The sequence below is a fragment of the Ostrea edulis genome, chromosome 3, assembly GCF_947568905.1.
Source record: "Ostrea edulis chromosome 3, xbOstEdul1.1, whole genome shotgun sequence".
Lineage (NCBI taxonomy): Eukaryota > Metazoa > Mollusca > Bivalvia > Ostreida > Ostreidae > Ostrea > Ostrea edulis.
The window spans coordinates 50,040,465-50,060,174 of NC_079166.1; the positions used below are offsets into that span (position 1 = coordinate 50,040,465).

General features: G+C 34.8%; 1 protein-coding gene across 4 annotated transcripts in view; it reads right to left on the bottom strand.

Annotated features, from left to right (window-relative positions):
- Positions 1 to 19,710, bottom strand: part of LOC125676006 (CNK3/IPCEF1 fusion protein-like) — a 92,546-nt gene that overhangs the window by 18,285 nt on the left and 54,551 nt on the right. For all 4 annotated transcript variants that reach the window (XM_048913882.2, XM_048913880.2, XM_056158079.1 and 1 more), the window contains 4 exons: positions 18,299 to 18,356; positions 17,093 to 17,135; positions 2,873 to 3,024; positions 2,390 to 2,466 (listed from right to left, as the gene is read on the bottom strand). In XM_048913882.2, the coding sequence (XP_048769839.1) occupies positions 2,390 to 2,466; positions 2,873 to 3,024; positions 17,093 to 17,135; positions 18,299 to 18,356 (330 nt within the window). The remainder of the gene's footprint in view (positions 1 to 2,389; positions 2,467 to 2,872; positions 3,025 to 17,092; positions 17,136 to 18,298; positions 18,357 to 19,710) is intronic.

Below are 19,710 nucleotides of genomic sequence, written 5' to 3' on the forward strand. Positions count from 1 at the left end.
ATGGTGTTCAGGTATGTCAAATCTAACTGTCCTACATAATATAAACTCCTGTAAAATATGCCTGTCAGAAAGGCAATGGTAATTGAAGAAAGGATAACCATCCAAATAAACCAATCTTTGGACAAGAAATGGTTCTGACAGTGTTCTTTAGGAACTTTCTCTAATATGAGTTAGCACTGAAAACAGAACCCGTCTAGACTGAAATTTAAAGACATAGCAATAGAAAGTAACTTACAAGAAATATATATTTATTGCATATTTTTCGAGCAACCTTCTCCGTGATGTATTGTGTAGGTTTTCCGCTCATCATTTTCAGCACTGTGCGGTCTACTAATTGTGTCTAATAACTAAAGCAGAGGATGGGTGAATTCTCCAAAAAAACCATTGTACTATTACTCTTTTGCCTCTGCTAAGTACATAATTTATATATATTTAAACAATAAAATGCTTTCTTTGTTGTTTTATCAGATGATGAAAGTAGCACATTAGCTGATTACGTCATATTTTTCTGCAATGATTGCTACCTTCATCACCTGATAAAATAACAAAGAAAGGCATTTTATTGTTTATACATGTATTAATAATCTTATGTATTCAAAAAACATCAACTAAATTTAATGCAGTTTGCACCTGAGTTTTGTAGTATTGTCAATTTTTTGGGAAGAGTATTTTTGATTTCTACATTGAAGAAGAATTAGGAAATTAAAAGATAAACTGGGTCATAATGCTTATTACTAAGCTAGAGTATTTTAAACTTCACCTTTTTGCACTTAATATTTATTTAAACTTGATTTGTCTGTTAGTGTCAACATGTCACCACAACATAAGCAACACAAATCAATCATGTCAAAGAATAGATACCTAATCCATGTTCTTATCAATCATGTCAAAGAATAGATACCTAATCCATGTTCTTATCAATCATGTCAAAGAATATATACCTAATCCATGTTCTTATCAATCATGTCAAAGAATAGATACCTAATCCATGTTCTTATCAATCATGTCAAAGAATAGATACCTAATCCATGTTCTTTAACAATACAGATAAAAAAAAATTTAAAAAAAATTATGACTGTCTTGCACTTGATTTATAGAAAAATTCAAGATATAGAATTTGAGAGTTTTTTAAAAAAGAACATATTGGGAGAAATGTCAATTTCTAAAATTGCACATATTAATTACAAAGTCATGTCTTAAAATTTAAAATGGAACTTTAAAAAGTGGGAGTTATAGATCAAATTTTGTGAATTACTGGACAAAATACCAAATTTTTATATAAAACTTTGGGAAATTAATTTAGACTTTTTTAAGAATAAGTGTTCTGGTTGGAAAGATACACAAACCAAATTAATGAATTACAACATTTGAATTAGTTCCAAGTCTCAACTGCTTGTATCATAAATTATAAAACTGAAATACGAGTATAGGGGGTATAAAATTGATGATGAATTGGATAAAACAGAAACTGTAATATCATGCAGAATTAGAACTTTTTCAATAAACAATCCTTCCGCCACAAAATGTAGTCCCTATCAAACCCTTACAAAATTTGAACAGACACAATTTCTTAGCTGGACAGGGTTAAGTAATACATATCTTTGGACCAATGGGATCAGTATTAAACCAGTACATACAAAGTTATAGCATCCTGCACAGACGTGCTCAAAAGCTGAGGGGATAACTTCCTTATGAAGCCATTTTGAAACGAGTTCGGAACAGCAAATACACCATTTGACCTTCACGATGCTCCTTACTTTGGTAGGTATGATTACGCAGGTGGTACTTAAAACAAAGGATCGAACTAGTTTGCAACAAACATTGCCTATGATGAAAGCAATGTGAATTTCAAAAGAAATTCAGTAAATGTAAATGTAATCAATTTAAGAATGATAGAATAATTGCCAGTAATATTTCATTACAAGTGATTCAAATTACCTTGCTGATTTTGCAATATGAGACCATCATATTAAAAGAGAATTAATAAGCATATATTCCTACATTTTGGATCTCTTGGTGTACATCTGATAACCTTTATTGCTTGTACACTTGACCACTCTAAAGAAATAATGTATCTGTAGATTATATGTACACACAGTGCTTTAATACCAGGATGGGTCTCTATGACATCATTAACAGAGGAGCTGTCATACTCGGAGTTATCTTTATATCAGAGTAATTTCAACCGACAGCGCTGTCACTAAGCTTATGTAAAAGTCCAAATATTGTGTGTATAAGTGTTTAATAAATACTATCTAAATTCTTTTCATGTGTAACCAAATTCATGTCTGATACAATTTCCTATGACCTTTCAATCGAGCATCTCAGTTCTGCTATAAGATGCACAGACGACAAGCTGTTCTGCATTTCTTTAGGACAGTGTACTTACAATTTTCTTGTTTTGACTTCTGGAGCAGGAGAAACTTGAAATGCAGGCAAATGAAGCACTCCATCTGCTTTAAGGTCCTACAAGTCAAGATAGAGTAAGGCATTGACACATGACAATATAATGAGGATTCTACCATTGAATGCAATAACACATTGATCCATGATACTGTGGAATCATTAGAATTCGTGGTGGCTCAATTTTCTTGGAATTCGTGGGTACCCCTCACCCACGAATTTACATCCTCAATGAATAAAGAATCATAATTACATTTCATAGTTATCTTTCTTACATAAATATATATAAATCCACGAAATTACGTCCCCACGAACCCGTAAAAATTCAGCAATCCACGAAAATTGGACCCCACAAATTTAAATGATTCTACAGTAATACAATGATGATTCTACCATTGACCACATTGACTAGAGACTGTGTAAACATTCACTGACTACAGACTGTGTAAACATTCACTGTAAACAATACCTCAACATCTCTGTAGAAGTACATGTTGTACTGCTTTATGACACACCAGCGCTTCATCCAGTGACCAGACATAAAACCTCCCTTTTCTCTCTTCTTGTAAAGCCACCCTTCGCAGTCCCCTCTACCCAGATCTTTGCAACTCACTCGTCGGTCTGTGGAAAGTAAAAAGGTATTGCATGTAAATACAGTGAAATTTATGTAATCTGGCAATCTGCTGCACTTAAGGAGGTATGCTACACCTGAGACATTTGATATGGATGAAAAGTGGAGGATATGTACAACAATATTTTGAAATTGAAAACTTTCAAAGAACAAGGGACGTTATTGGCCAAAATTGGCCGCGCTTCAAAAACCGATCATATTTTGCAGGTAGAAAGGTGATAATTTTCTCGTTTCATTCATATATAACATGTACCATTTACTTGTTGCTGATATTGAGAAAATAACGTTACAATATTGCATTGTTAACTCTGATGCTATCTTCCGACGGTCGCTTTTTCGGAACGACGTCATCGACCTTATAGGATTTACAGTCCCCTGATTCTTCTAGAATATTTTTCTAAAAGTTACAATTTTAACTTTTTATATAAAAATACTTATTGAGATCAAAGACAATTGAAAACTGGCATGCTATGGAAAATACATAATTCATTTACATGTAACTTTATCGTGGTCATAGACATTTTGCGGAAGAATCTTGTGTTAATTAGAGTGAGGAAAATAATGCGTGTATTTGTCAAAAATTGTTCAGTAGAACGCAATCATATTTTCGAAGGTGCTGTTCGATGTCCTCCTATTCAAATAAAATATGAAAAATAAAATGGCTTTTGAATTTTCTTTTTCCTGGTTTTGTTTTTTGGTCATAAATATTAACACTTTGATTAAAAACGTCGACTGAGTCGGATAAAATTACTTGTTATGCCATGTACACCTGCAAGGACTACATAACAGGTCTGCTTACATGTGTATGCAATATACATGTTACAGTACATACGAATAAAATATGCTGTGGGTATTTACAAAATATATTGAATAAAGTGTGGTAAATGTACATATACTAAACGATACAAATTTATGTTGCATGAATGGGATATCATTTTCTTGGGTACAGTAAAACATGTCAAGTAATATGCATGTAACTTCAGATGGTATATTTCATATAGCAAATGCATTTAAAAACCTCACAAAAATGCATCCAATGTATTTAAAAGCCTCACAAAAATGTGTCCGTGTTTATATCTTTACATTCCCCTAAATGGTCAACAAAGTAGTTCCAACTCTCTCTCTCCATATAGTGTTCATCTTTGATAAATGAAAATACATGTCAGTGGGCATGTCATTGCATGCACCGACATTCAGTCCAAATCTAGAACGGACTCTGGGAAGTTGTTTGAGTACATGTATAGACAATGTGGTATATGTAACTGCCCCCCCCCCCCCCCCCCCCCCCCCATATTCTTAATAGTAGTATTGAATGAGAAAAAAATAGGCTTAAAATTATTAATTGAACCCATGTAGCGAAGGATAACCGTGTCTGTTTCTAAGAGACAGTATATGTAACTACAACAGACCTTTTATAAAAATGAATTTAATAAATATCATGCATGTATTTTCGTTTTTCAATGTGCGGGCCAGGCCTATCCAGAACACCTTGACATGAGAGAGAGAGAGAGAGAGAGAGAGAGAGAGAGGGGTGTCTACATCACCTTACGGTTATACTCCTCCAGTATTCCTAATCATGGAGGGGGCGTACGTCAATACTAATATAAACTTTTAGTAACAATCATCACAACACATATATATTTTATAACATTGATAAAAGTTGAAGTGTCATTAGGCTGGTCAAGTTGTTCCCATAGCAAGGGAATGGTCAACATCACCCCCCCCCCCCCCCCCCTCAAAGTGGAGGGGCAACCCCTCCTCGATGCTACGGTGTCTGAATCTATACATGTATATACACACATGTTCATCCTGCCCAATTACCTTTGTTATATATGTGTACCTGTAAATGTGCATCTATTACATATACATGTATACATGTATATGAACCCGTGGGGATCCGGGTTTGAGTAAGTCCTCAGTACTCCTTGCTTGTCGTAAGACGCGACTAAATGGGGTGGTCTTCGGATGAGACCGCAAAAACTGAGGCCCCGTGTCACAGCAGGTGTGGCACGATAAAGATCCCTCCCCCCCATAAGCCCCGATCATAGGCCTAAATTGTGCAGCCCTTCACCGGCAGTGGTGAGGTCTCCATGAGTGAAATATTCTCAAGAGGGGCGTTAAACAATATTCAATCAATCAATCATATGCGATATAGAAAAAAAATCTGCCACCACAATGGTCAAAGTTTCAAATCGATCACAGGTTTTCGACGTTTTAAAGAAACCACATCTCGCTGGAAGATATAAATAATGATTAACTGTTATTTTATTTTTAATCTAAACCGTTTTAAGAACCTTTGGAATCAATATCTAATTACTAATGTAGTAATATTTAATTTCAACATGCATCATATATACATACATGCATGTAAGTAAAAAATGATGTAAGAAAACTGCTTTAAAAAAAAAAACGCATTATATTTGATATATTTGTATAAAAGATAGTTTAAAATTTAGCGAAAAAAGTAACAGACATCCCAACTATTTAGCTCTTGAGATATAACGTATCAGTACCCATTTTTGCCGAAAATGAACGAATTTTGGTCCGATTTTTGTAAAAAGAAACTAAATTCAAGTTATTAAAGGTCTATGTGTGTCTTTGATTTTATTATTTTTTTAATGCAATTTATTCTTAAATAATCTTATTTTGAAAAGACAGGACGTCCAAACATATTCCCGTGACCTTTAAAAATGAAAGTAGAATAATTTCCATTCATCATGCGGTGGATTTTTGATCCGCCTCCGTGACTTGAAAGGCAGACATCATCTGCATTTATTGGGTGCAGATTTTTATGGCAAACTAGGTAACGCATTAATTGTTTGACTGGACATACATGTATTTATTAAATCGTAAAGAAAGTAAAAGTTTATGAGGTTAAATGATGGAACAGTTTGCTTCAGTTCTATAACATGCAAAATATTGACTTTGTGTATCGAAAACAGCCGATTTCGCATTCATTCTTTTTTAAAATTCATATTGTTTGCAGCCAACAACCGACACCATATTGATAATGAAAGAAGAATATTAATGGATAATTAGACATGCAAAATATAAATCTGGTTGTTGCATGCAAAAGTATTAGTTTTTGCTAAAGTTTATTCATAATTTATTTCAAATCAACAGATTCCGCTAAACAGCTCATCTTTAGCGTATATTCATGACGTCATAATAAAATATTACGTCATTTTCATGTAAGTGGGATTAGAAGAACATCCTAGTTGTGTAAATAAAAAGAATAATTAAGCATAGTATGAAAGTTGAAAAAATGAAAAAAAATCTCGGCGGTATATAGCCAATAACGTCCCTTGTCCTTTACTTTATTTAGTCAAAAAATGCAGTTTTAGTTGAAAGCAATCTGAGAAAAAAATCAAAACCCCTGCTGGACTCGAACACGTGATCTACAGTTCAGCAGTTGACATGCTAACCCACTGAGCTACTCAGCTAGGCCAGAATTTTTTAAATGAATAGACAAATATTACTGATATTTATATTTTCATCCATGTTTTAAAAGGAAGTCAGCCATTATGACGATGTGGAGTACATCCTTAAAGGACACATCGCATGTTTTTAAACTTTTTAATTTTTTCAGCAAAATTAATTCATTTCATGCCTAAAACTACTTTACATGTGTTTTAAATGAAACAGTTTGCGTAGTTTTCGTGTTTGAAAGCGATGAAATTCAAATCTTGCGATATGCATATTTTCTTCAATATTTTACGCGCCATTATCTGTGACGTCATATGCAACCTCGAGCGAGAAGATTTGAAAACAGTTGTTAGCCATTTCATAAACAGATTAGATTTAGTTGACAAACAAACAATTATCACATTAACAGCTTGTAAATAACACTGCATTAGGATGTTTTGTGTCGTTTAAGGGTGTACTTGCTGTCAGTAGAGAGGATTTGGACTGTGTTTTTTCAATTTTCGAAGGAAGGTATGAGGGACAAGCCGTGAATATTTTTTGTCGGCACAATGACTTTGCCTTAAACAAACCAGTAGAATTTGTCCCTGTACTTTTTCAAATAAGCACTTGGACAAAGACGTAGATAAACTGCGAGAAAATGGTTCTATCGAAGCTACCCACTGTTACATATAGGCCTACGGCATATGCTTTCTGCTCTGCTCTCAAATTCAATACACACTCGCACCAACTGACCTTCACCTTGAAGCAGTGTCTACCAACTGGTAGTTTTAAAAAAGAAATTTAAAGATAAAAGATAATTGAACTTTCAATTATAAATAATAAAATATGATATTTCCCAACTTTGAATTGAATTATAATTCTTTCATTTTTTTAAGGAACGCGTACGTATTTACAACAACAGCATGCCGCACTCCCACTTCCTAAGTAACAACGTGTAGATAAAAAAAAATAATGATTAATAAAATTGCTTGAATAAAATAATTTAAAAGTATTGTGATTTTCACACGTTTGATCATTTTTATTATTATTTTTTTCGAAATGAACCCGTGACAGTAGGCCTAGTTGTCAATGATACATAATCGTATCATAATTTAGGCCTATCTAACTTCTCCAAAAATAAATTTAATAATAATTGCACTGTTTATTTTAGAAAAGCAACAACACTAATTACAGTTGTTTACAGAAATGGCATTACCAAATAGTGTTTAGACAGTGATCCCATGTACACATTATTTACTCGCAAATTTATGCAGATATCATACTCACTTTCCTCGCTACATTTGGGTCGCTATTTGTATGCACTGGTGGCTAAAAGATATAAGACTCGGGAAATTTGTCAACATCGAAATAAATGTTATCCATGGTAAATAAATTAGGCCCCTAAAACCCGACTTTTGAAACATATCTAAAACTACTTTTACAACAAGTTGATCGACGAAGGTCGCATATGATGTCACTGTACATGTACCACATGACTACCTATCTAATTAACTAGGCTTTTTGAAATCAGGGCTTAGATTTAAGTCCTTATTGTGGCTAATTATCGCAATACTTCAGCGAACGAACTATTACAATTAATTTCTATAAGTATAAGGAGGACAAAATGCATATAATTCTGTATACTTTGGAAACACGAGATGTGTCCTTTAATGAATTGGCTGGTTTAGAGAGGTGGCTGGTTTGTTGAAATAAGTTATGCCCCTTTCATGGTATAATAACTATCCACAGAATACACCATAAAGATATTATAGTCCCTGAAACGTTTTACTTTCCCACTTGAATGGTGAATGCATGTTGAGCGAACGGTGAACGCACAGTGAGCGAACGGCGAATGCACGCAAAGCAAACGGTGAACGCACGCAGAGCAAACGGTGAATGCACGCAAAGCAAATGGTGAACGCACGCAGAGCAAACGGTGAAAGCAATTTGGTGAGCAGTGAGCGCATGGTGAACGCAAAGTGAATGGTGAGCACACATTGAATGCAAAATGGTCTATTCATTTGGACTATTTCGGATTTTTCCCTTGGATTGTCATATCAATATATGTAGCAATCATGCACAAACAAAAGAAAAACTCATATGTACATTGTATACATTATTACATGTACAGATACATGCATACATGAAAAATAGAAACATATTTTATAACATTTAGAATGCTTGAAGTTTTCATAAATCATAAATATTGGCGCATCATCTCGGTATACTACATGTATTATATATTTTGCCTTAAGATACAAAGTATTTAATTTCTTAATACAAGAGTATAAACAATGCATGTGAAATAAAGATAGTCTTAGGTAATTAGCACCAAGAATTTACAGGTGTACATGCTTATGACTTCAAAATTTACGATCGCGGTCGTTTGGATTACACACAATTAAAAAACATCCCCGAAAGGAGTCAAGATAAATGCATTAAATATGCATTAAAATGTAGCATCAGGTTTTTTTAAGTAAGAGAGGGGGTGGGGGGTTGGGGGGAAGGGGGTTACAGTAAATAATTGATTTATATAAAATTCTTGTAAAGTGAGACAAAATGAAATATAATAAATTGTGCTTTTGCCCATACTTGAAAATGTTAAATAGATAATTTGGGGTGGGGTGGGGGGGGGGGGGGTGGGGGGGGTGGGGGTGAGGTACATGTATTTATTAACTGTAAGTGCCACATTTTTGAACACGTACCAGCGCTTGTTGCTTGTTCTTCGCTACATGTACATGTATAAGGGTTTTAATTCATAACTGCAGGCTCTTACATTTTTCTCTCATGCAGAACTTCTCCCACTTTTCAACCAAACAATACTTATGTTTTGTAATGATGATAACAATGATTTTATTCTAGTCTTTGATATTAATCAAAGTACTTAAAGTACTCGTGGGAGTTGAACATTGTGGAAATTCAGTTAGAAAAGATAGTACTGGAAGGGTAGGGGGATAAATGACTGAATATTATCATGATTTTAGATACAAATCAACTGTTGTTTTTCAAAGCATTACAACAGCAAACATGGATAATGGAAGGCCCATGGGCCACAACGCTCCTCCAGTAACTGAAGTCGTGTTGTTGTTTTCTAGAATCTCACCCCTTTATATTCTCATGAAAAATGTGACCACATAGTATGGCCCAAACATTCAAATCAATATGGTTATCAATGCCTTGCAGTTATGAAGAAGTTTTTCCCCTGTATATATACATTCAAGTTTAATCCTAGTTATAGCTAATTCTAAGGATTCATTACTTGAAAAGGTAGTCCAATATGCTAAACTGTCACCTGAGTATACTACAGTCCTGTAGAGGATCAATGGAATGGTAAATAATTGTATAATAACTCAAAATAAATGAAATGCAAACAAATTAAAAATTGTCGGGCATCGGAAATGCACAAGCCGAGTTGCGCAAGGAATGGGCATAGAGGGAACCGGCAGAAAAGTTTTCAAGAATTGTCAAGCAGGGAGCAAAATTTTGCGTACATAAATCCCATACATAAATCCCATACATAAAGCCGACTTAAATCCTTTGTGACCTTGACCTTTAACCCTTGACCAAAATCAATAGGCTTCTTTGTCTCATCAAGGGCGATAATCCATCTAAGTTTAATTGAGATCCTATAATTTGTTAAAAAATTATAGTGCAGAAAAGAAAATTTTCTCCAAATTTCAGTCTATTTATAGCCACAGTGACTTTGACCTTGTGACCCCGGAATCGATAGGCTTCTTGTCTTACTTAATCGATCTAAGTTTGATTGAGATCCTATACTTCGTTCAAGAGCTATGGTGCGGAAAACAAAATTTTCTCCAAATTTCAGTCTATTTATAGCCAGTGACTTTGACCTAGTGACCCCAGAATCGATAGGCTTCCTCATCTTACTGAGGGTGACAATCCATCTAAGTTTGAATGATATCCTATAATTTGCTCAAGAGCTATGGTGCGGAAATGAAATGTTGATGCGTGCCCGCCTGCCCGCCCAAAGGCACTTCATCAGATCATAAGCCGAGTTCGACTTCATCGCAACTCCGCTAAAAATGAAACACTAGTCAAATAATGTTATTTATTACCAAGGTATTTGGGATATTATACTGTGGCTCAAACAGGGGGTGAATGAACCTGACAGTATGGAAAGCATATAGTGGAATCAGACTTGTGATGCTGGAAATCTATAGTGATTAATAAACTATACATGTACAAGATCCATAACTATTTTTTTTTTCAGTTTGTGAGGGAGAATCCTCATGTCTCTTTCATCTGTAGACAAATAAACAATGTGTTTTGACCAGAGCAATTTCCAATCCTTTTTGCAGCATAAATTCAACATTGTGGCAACTGGGTTAAACTTTGATAGTGAAGTAATACATGGCAGCACCTTATCCCATGCTCTTAAAATTTCTGTTTGACACACACTCATGACATCCACTCAAACATTACAGAGTGCAGCAAAATCCCATTGTAATAGGGGATTCAAAATGGATAACTGGTACAAAATATGGTACATACTATTCAAAAAGGATAATGAATTTGACATATTGATGTCTTGGAAAAGGAAATTCTGACATCGGGGCTCTAAGCGTTTTCAAACATTGTCATTTGATAAAAGTGTTCTACATTTTTAAAAATAGAGATTAATATGTCTTTACATACATAGGTGAGAAAGTTTCCATTATTCCTAGCCGAGACATACCATGTATGCGCAAAAAAATTCATAAACAAATATCACACTACTCACGTAGAAAATGTGGACCTTATCGTCATCAAGCGCAGCGAAACACGCCATTTCGAGATTATAGTCGACGAAAGCTCGGTAACAGTAATGAATAAGGTACACTCATTTTGTATCTATTTTGTGACTTTCTTTATTAAAAGGAACAGTTCTCTAATGTGTAACGTGCAATTACTACATAATTCAATAACTTGAAGCATGAAGCAGTTTCACTTTGCCACCGGATATAAGAAATTTTATTTCGTATTCCGATCCCAATCGAAAGTTGTTGACTGGGAATGACGTGTTTTAATTCAATCTACATGTAACATCAAGCATTTTTTTTATATCACATTAAAAAAAACAACAAATATATACACATACACAATGTTATAGAGTTATTTCTTGTAAATTTTCTGAGGTTTCGCACCATATTCGATATTTCGCGCCACGGTGTCAATAGGGCTTGTGTGCAGTTGTCGTTCGTTTCCCTATCAATGTTTATAGGTGACGATGCCTTACAAACGACAATTTTCAACCTTATCTTTTATTTTTCTATGTCTATCAGTATCAATTTGATCGAAATCTTGTATTCAAATTGATTTGAATACAATATCATTGCATTTATTTACATGTCATTTATCAAAATTAGATTAATTCAGAAAAGTTACATGGATTATTTAATGGCGGATGTTTATAAAAGTTTATGTTGATTTACCTAGGAGTAAATCAGCTGACACAGAACCCCCGCTGACGACCACTATACAAATCAATACAAATTACTGCGCAGAAAAGTGCGTGATGACCCAGGGAGATTGAACATAGTTCAACTCCCAATAAGTGATCTGCAGTTTTCCTCGAATTTTCGCAAATGACAATCCTGATATTTGTACTTTATGAATTAAATTTCTGATATAAAAAGAAAGTTTACTTTCACTCTTACCCACACGTTCCTCTTTCATTTTTGCCTTGTTATGAAAATCGATCCTTTCACTTTGGTGTTCCGAATGACAGTGAACGTACGGAGAACGCTTTGTGAACAGTGAACGCACGGTGAGCGCAAAACTGTAAACGGAGAATGCACAGTGAACGCAGAGAGCGCACATTCAGTGAGCAAACAGAAAAATGGTAAAGTAGAACGTTTAAGGGACTTTACATGTTATCAGTATATCAATTGTATTTTAATGCTTATTGACTTAATTAATTACCATTTAGCATAAAAAATTCTATGCATGTTTATTGAATCATTTTATCATAATAATAAGAAATATAATGCGGAAGAAATATCATAACTACATGTACTTTATCCTTTGATGTCAGATTGAAGTAGGGATTCTAAAATTGCGGATAATCCCCACAAAGATCATATAATCCATAAGTTTTATAAACAAAACAGCCATTATTGGCAAGATATTGAATGATGAAATTTATCAAATTTCTAAAAACAAATTCAACACAATGACTAAAACTGCAAATGACAGAGTAAGCATATGGCATATGCAATAAATACATTCTAAACGTGTCAGTCTGAATGTCCATCCAAATCATATAAATTTTATTTTTTGTTTGTGATATAAAACTTTGGAAAAGCATTTAGTACATCATTCACTTTCATCTGAATTGACAAGCATTTAACATTAAACCTATTTCTATATTACATACAGGTACAGTAATTCAATCTCTAAATTTGTCTTTATAAAAATGTATATTTCTAATTTTACAACGATTAAAAAATAGGGCACCGCCAAACTGGTACATGATATGCCTGCATACATTATTGACCAAGGAATTTGAACAAGTAAGAAAGGATTATCCACAAAAGGATTTCGTTGGAGTTGCAATAACAATGTATTTTGCATTAAATAAATCTAAGTTCAAGGGCTGTAACTCCTTCAAAAATAGTGGGACAGTGTTCCCCTTGTAATATACACATCTAAACATTGTGATCTTCCTTTGTACTAAGTTTCATTGAAATTTCCCAAAGGGTTTAAGAGGAGTTGCGAAGACAAGGTACTTGCATAAAATAAATCTAAGTCCAAGGGCCCTAACTCCTTCAAAAATAGTGGTGCAGCATTCCCCTTGTAATATGCACATCTCCACATATTGTGATCATTCTTTGTACCAAGTTTCATCAAAATCCCCCAAAGGGTTTAGAAGGAGTTGCGAAGACAAATATTTTGAATAGAAATAATTAAGTCCAAGGGCCACAACTCCTTTAAAAAAGTTGGACAGCATTCCCCTTGCAATATACACAGATCCACATTGTGTTCTTTCTTTGTACCAAGTTTCATCAACATCCACCAAAGGGTTTAGGAGGAGTTGTGAAGACAAAGTTAAAGGGACAGATGGACAGACAGACAGATGACAGCAGTAGAGCATAATACGCCTGCATTTTTTTATGCGGGCGTATAAAAAATCCAGTTTAACCAATACACTTATTGCATCATATCTAAATACCAGTCTAGGAATTTGAGTTATTGAGTATAAAAATGATACATATCTGCCCCTGTTTTATTTTCGTCCCCTTTGCCCTTGTTGTCAGAGGACAAATTTAAGACTGAGCGAAACAGTTTTCTCTCTTATATCTTTTTTAACACAACTGTGTCTGGGCAAATTGAAAATGGGATGAAATCTTCTGCAAATGTAGAAAGACAAAATATGGGATAAAAATAATGCTGTATACAGTAGTTGTTGTTAATCTGTCTTCTGAAGGACTTCCGATACACTGCACACCAGAAATACTAAAGAGTTTGAGTGATCTATATCCACGATTCACATTTATATTGTGTTTGTCTTTAAATGCCTAGTGGGTAGTGGTAGTCGAGCGAAATGAGATATTACCAACCAGAGATCGATAAAGACAGAGATTGCTAGAGTGGGTTTAAATCCTATTGGAGAATTCTACTTTTTTTTTTATCTTTTACTATAAAAAAATCTAAAATTTTAAAGACCTTTTTCTTCCAAAACCAGCATGGTTATTTTGGTTATATCATTTCATCCTTTACTACTTAAATGATATGTAAGGTTTACTGTTTACTGCCAAATCTAAATGTGTCGGCACGACACAAGTGCCCCGCCTACATTAAATTAAAATGTAGGAAATCCATCTCATTGAATTGCATTGAATTTGGTATTCAGATTGTATGTTACACGCATTTATCACAATAAAGAACTCAACAACAATCCTTTATATGTTTTAACAGCCATAAAATACATTAATTTATCTCCATCAAAATCAACCAACAGGAACAAAACTTACACTCGATCTGTAACACGTCAATATGCACCTGCTTACAAAAAATAAATTCAATATCTCAAGGTTTTAGAAAACAAGTCTGGAAAACTGGGTGTTGTGGAAGGATGGATAAGGGTAAAACTATAAAACCAACCACTTTGTGGTGGGGGCATAAAAAAGCAAGATGTGTCTGTGAAACATTGGCAGCAAAGTAATTCTGGTGCCCAGAGAAAGTTCTTATTACAAGGAATATACATGTGAAATATGAAAGCCCTATCACCGGGGGCATAAAAATCTTTTTCAGTTAGTGCATTTGACATTCCCAATTCTAACAAGAGGTACTGTGAGCAATGCTCACTAAGAATACCCCCCGCTTACCCCAATCTCCTAAAGGGTGTTCCATGCGATGAAAAAAGTCGTTAAAGAATTTAAATGGAAACCATATTGCTACTGCGATGTCCAGTGTGCGTGACCTTTGACCTTTTGACCCCAAAATCGATAGGGAACATCTTTATCCCATGGGTAGTCCATATGTATGATATGGTGACTGTAGGTGGAAAGGATAACGCTTTAGAGCCCGGAAACCATATTGCTACTTCAATGTCCAGTGCGCTTGACCTTTTGACCCCAAAATCGATAGGGAACATCTTTATCCCATGGGTAGTCCATATGTATGATATGGTGACGGTAGGTGGAAAGGATAACGCTTTAGAGCCCGGAAACCATATTGCTACTTCAATGTCCAGTGCACTTGACCTTTGACCTTTTGACCCCAAAATCAATAGGGAACATCTTCATCCCATGGGTAGTCCATATGTATGATATGGTGACTGTAGGTGGAAAGGATAATGCTTTAGAGCCCGGAAACCATATTGCTACTTCGATGTCCAGTGCGCTTGACCTTTGACCTTTTGACCCCAAAATCGATAGGGAACATCTTCATCCCATGGGTAGTCCATATATATGATATGGTGACGGTAGGTGGAAAGGATAATGCTTTAGAGCCCGGAAACCATTGCGTCTACAGACGGACGGACGGATGGACAGACAGACGGACAACCCGATTCCAGTATACCCCCCCGCAACAAGTATAATGATATTATCCACATTATTTGAACTGGTTTGTCATGTTCAAAATCTTTTTGCATTGAACATGTAAAATGAAAAGCTACATCATGAGATATGATTGTAAATAGATAATATGTACGGCTTTACAACTGCTATGATAAAACTCAACAAATACACGTAAGCATGTACTCAGAGATATACTGAAAATGCACAACTCACTTAGGCCATCATGATTTCGCCTCATTTTATGACTTTTCCTCTATTGCACATCAGAACTATCTCTCCTCAGAAACAACAACTAATTAAAAGTACAATGTAACTGTGACAAAATAAGCCTGCAGTAAAATATTAGGGATGAATTATCTATAATTAGCCACAATATACTTCCTGGTTCATAATGCATTCAACATAATTTAGATGTTGGGAATTCCTCTTTTCAGTATATATATATATATATATATATATATATATATATATATAAAATTCAGTTTATACTGGATTTAAGAAAAGAAACTAAAACAACTGATTAGCAATGATTGGAATTGTTAAACACTAGCTCCATGGGCCACAATGCTCACCTGAATCGCAATGCATTTACAGGCAGAAGTATTAAGATTCATAAGGTTGGGACACTAAGGGTTTAAATCTTTTAGCTTCTTCACCTTTCCGTTCATTATCTTCACCTCCATATCATGAACCAGCTCTGGTTCCCTAGGGTCATGTAATGAAGAAAATTCAATCTACACTACTGAGGGCATTTTCATTATGATTAAGCTAAGCTTGTAGATCTTGAAAGTAAAATTTTCAAAAATGTTTCCTTAACAGTCCTATAATGCAAAACATAAAATCCCAATCAAAACTACACTACAGGAACAATGGTTTGAGTCTACACTATATGAAGATTCTTGAAGAATATGAGCAATATTGAGGAGGGGGCAAGAAATGATCCCTATCCTATTTTGTTCTTGTAAATACAATTTTTAATATCCACTATATTCCTTTGTAAAGTTTAGACCAGCACTATGACCCTGTTCTTTACCCAAGCCACATGGTTTGTACAAGGGATCAATTCAGGGTAACAAAAGAATATAGGTAGGCCTATAGCGGAGAACAATTTTCTGAAAATAAATAACATTGCTATATCAATTTAAAATAAATAACATTGCTATATCAATTTAAAACAAATAACATTGTTATATCAATTTAAAATAAATAACATTGCTATATCAATTTTCATTGGGTTTTTCTGCCACTTTGCTATATCAATTTTCATTGGGTTTTTCTGCCACATTGCTATATCAATTTTCATTGGGTTTTTCTGCCACATTTATATTTTCATTTTTCAAATTTACAGCATGCAAAATTTTGATTTTCTGGTTCAATGGTTGTTGAGGAAAACACCACGTTTTATTTCCCTTTCATGACCTCCCTTAGGAAAACTTAATGGAACTTAAAACCTTTTACCTACATGTAAGAATATCTCGTGCCAAGTTTGGCTGCTATTAGTTAGGTGGTTATGAAGACTAGAGGAAATTAAAAATGTGAAAAGTGATGTACAAATTTGAAACAGAAAGCTCACTTGAGTCTACAGCTTAATCCGGTGAGACAATAAAGAACAAATTCATTGTAGACTTACCAACGCGTTTAGGTTTCTTTTTAGGTCTCATGACAACAGTAGGCTGAAAAATAGTACGTTCAGTCAGTCAAAGCTGTACTACAGAGTGTGCGCGTGATTCAATATGGTCGGTCAGTCAAAGTTGTACAAAGTGAGCACGTGATTCAATATGTTCAGTCAAAGTTGTACAGAGTGAGTGTGTGATTAAATATGGTCAGTCAAAGTTGTACAGAGTGTGTGATTGAATATGTTTAGTCAGTCAAAGTTCTACAGAGTGAGCGAATGATTCAATATGTTCAGTCAGTCAAAGTTGTACAGAGTGAGTGATTCAATATATTCAGTCAGTCCAAGTTCTACAGAATGAGCGAGTGATTCAATATGTTCAGTCAGTCAAAGTTGTACAGAGTGCGTGATTCAATATGTTCAGTCCAAGTTCTACAGAATGAGCGAGTGATTCAATATGTTCAGTCAGTCAAAGTTGTACAGAGTGTGTGATTCAATATGTTCAGTCAAAGTTGTACAGAGTGAGCGAGTGATTCAATATGTTCAGTCAAAGTTGTACAGAGTGAGCAAGTGATTCAATATGTTCAGTCAGTCAAAGTTGTACAGAGCGAGTGATTCAATATATTCAGTCAGTCCAAGTTCTACAGAATGAGCGAGTGATTCAATATGTTCAGTCAGTCAAAGTTGTACAGAGTGTGTGATTCAATATGTTCAGTCCAAGTTCTACAGAATGAGCGAGTGATTCAATATGTTGAGTCAGTCAAAGTTGTACAGAGTGTGTGATTCAATATGATCAGTCAAAGTTGTACAGAGCGAGTGATTCAGTACGTTCAGTCAGTCCAAGTTCTACAGAATGAGCGAGTGATTCAATATGTTGAGTCAGTCAAAGTTGTACAGAGTGTGTGATTCAATATGTTCAGTCAAAGTTGTACAGAGTGTGTGATTCAATATGTTCAGTCAAAGTTGTACAGAGCGAGTGATTCAATATGTTCAGTCAGTCAAAGTTGTACAGAGTGAGTGTGTGATTCAATATGTTCAGTCAAAGTTGTACAGAGTGAGCACGTGATTCAATATGTTCAGTCGAAGTTGTACAGAGCGAGTGATTCAATATGTTCAGTCAGTCAAAGTTGTACAGAGTGTGTGTGTGATTCAATATGTTCAGTCAGTCAAAGTTGTACAGAGTGTGTGAGTGATTCAATCGGATTATAAAAATGAAAGACTAACCTGGTCCGCAGTTACAGGGATCTTTTGGACGACCCCGCCCACCACGATCGTCTTATAGCTGTTTACAGAAAAAACAGAACAGGCATTATACATGACACTCAAAAGGGATATCAACAATCAAGCACTCCACTACAAGTACACCAACATTCAATAAATACACGAGGAAAATATAAAATCCTTAATCATTGTTAACGAACAGAGCATCAATGTAGTTTAAATTGACTAAGAAAAGTATGATTGCATTTTGCTATACTTGGAAAAGGAGCTAAATTCCAACAAATTAACACCTCAAAATGATCAAAATTTTATTGTTTATTTTTTTTTTTACTTTTTCAGATAAGTCAATGTGGAAATAAATTTCATATGAATTTTTAAGATATCTTCACTGCTTTATGCATGCAGGACATGCTTTAATATAAATGATCTACATAATATACAGCAAGTGTATCGTAACGGTAGTAAAGTGACAATGTTTATACTCGAAACGTAAATTCTGTTTTATATCTTTACATCAATTTTGATGCGATTATAAAATACCGAAATTAATCCACACAATAACATTTTCAATGTAAAAACAACGAATTTTTTCCCCCAATGAAATGAAATGTCTCCAGTATTTTCTACACAAAGTGCAGAGAGCAAGGTATATTCCAAATATCAACAGAGGTACAGACTGTGGACAAAAGTATTCGCACAATCCCGTCATTTGTATATCATGTATCATACATTGTGGACTGTTTCTCTTTCCACAGATGATGACTCAAAGGTCATAAAATTGACGTAATGATGTTTGTTGTCATGTGCATCTTTCTTATATGTGTCACTCATGATTGAAACAAGAGGTCATGGACTACATCGCTTATCTGAGTCACCTTGGACCATATTTAAAGTAGACCTTATACTCGGCCTACGTCACAATCAAATGTAAATGCAGAACCACGTGTCCTTTTTCCGAAATATGGTATTTTAACGATATCAGTTTCATTTTTACAAGGCGATATGACTGTCCGATATCGATTCCTTCCAGGGCAGCTGCGGTCAAATTTTGTATTTTTAAAAAAAGGGGGGGGGGGCTACATTTTGGCAGATGAGGGCATGTCAATTGCATTATACATGTGCGTGAGGTACATTGACTATTCATGTATGTAAATTTTATACAATGATCCATGTTCAACATATGGAATTAAGGAGGCATAAGAAAGTTGGGGAGACAGATGGAAAAGGGGGACCAATTCATATTTCCACCAGCATCATAATAATATTATTTCTTTTGTGAGGATACGGGTTAAAATAGGTCCTCAATACCCCTTGCATGTCATAAGAGGCAACTAAATGGGACGGTCCTTCGGATGAGACCGCAAAAACCTAGACCCCATGTCACAGCAGGTGTGGCACGATAAAGATCCCTACTC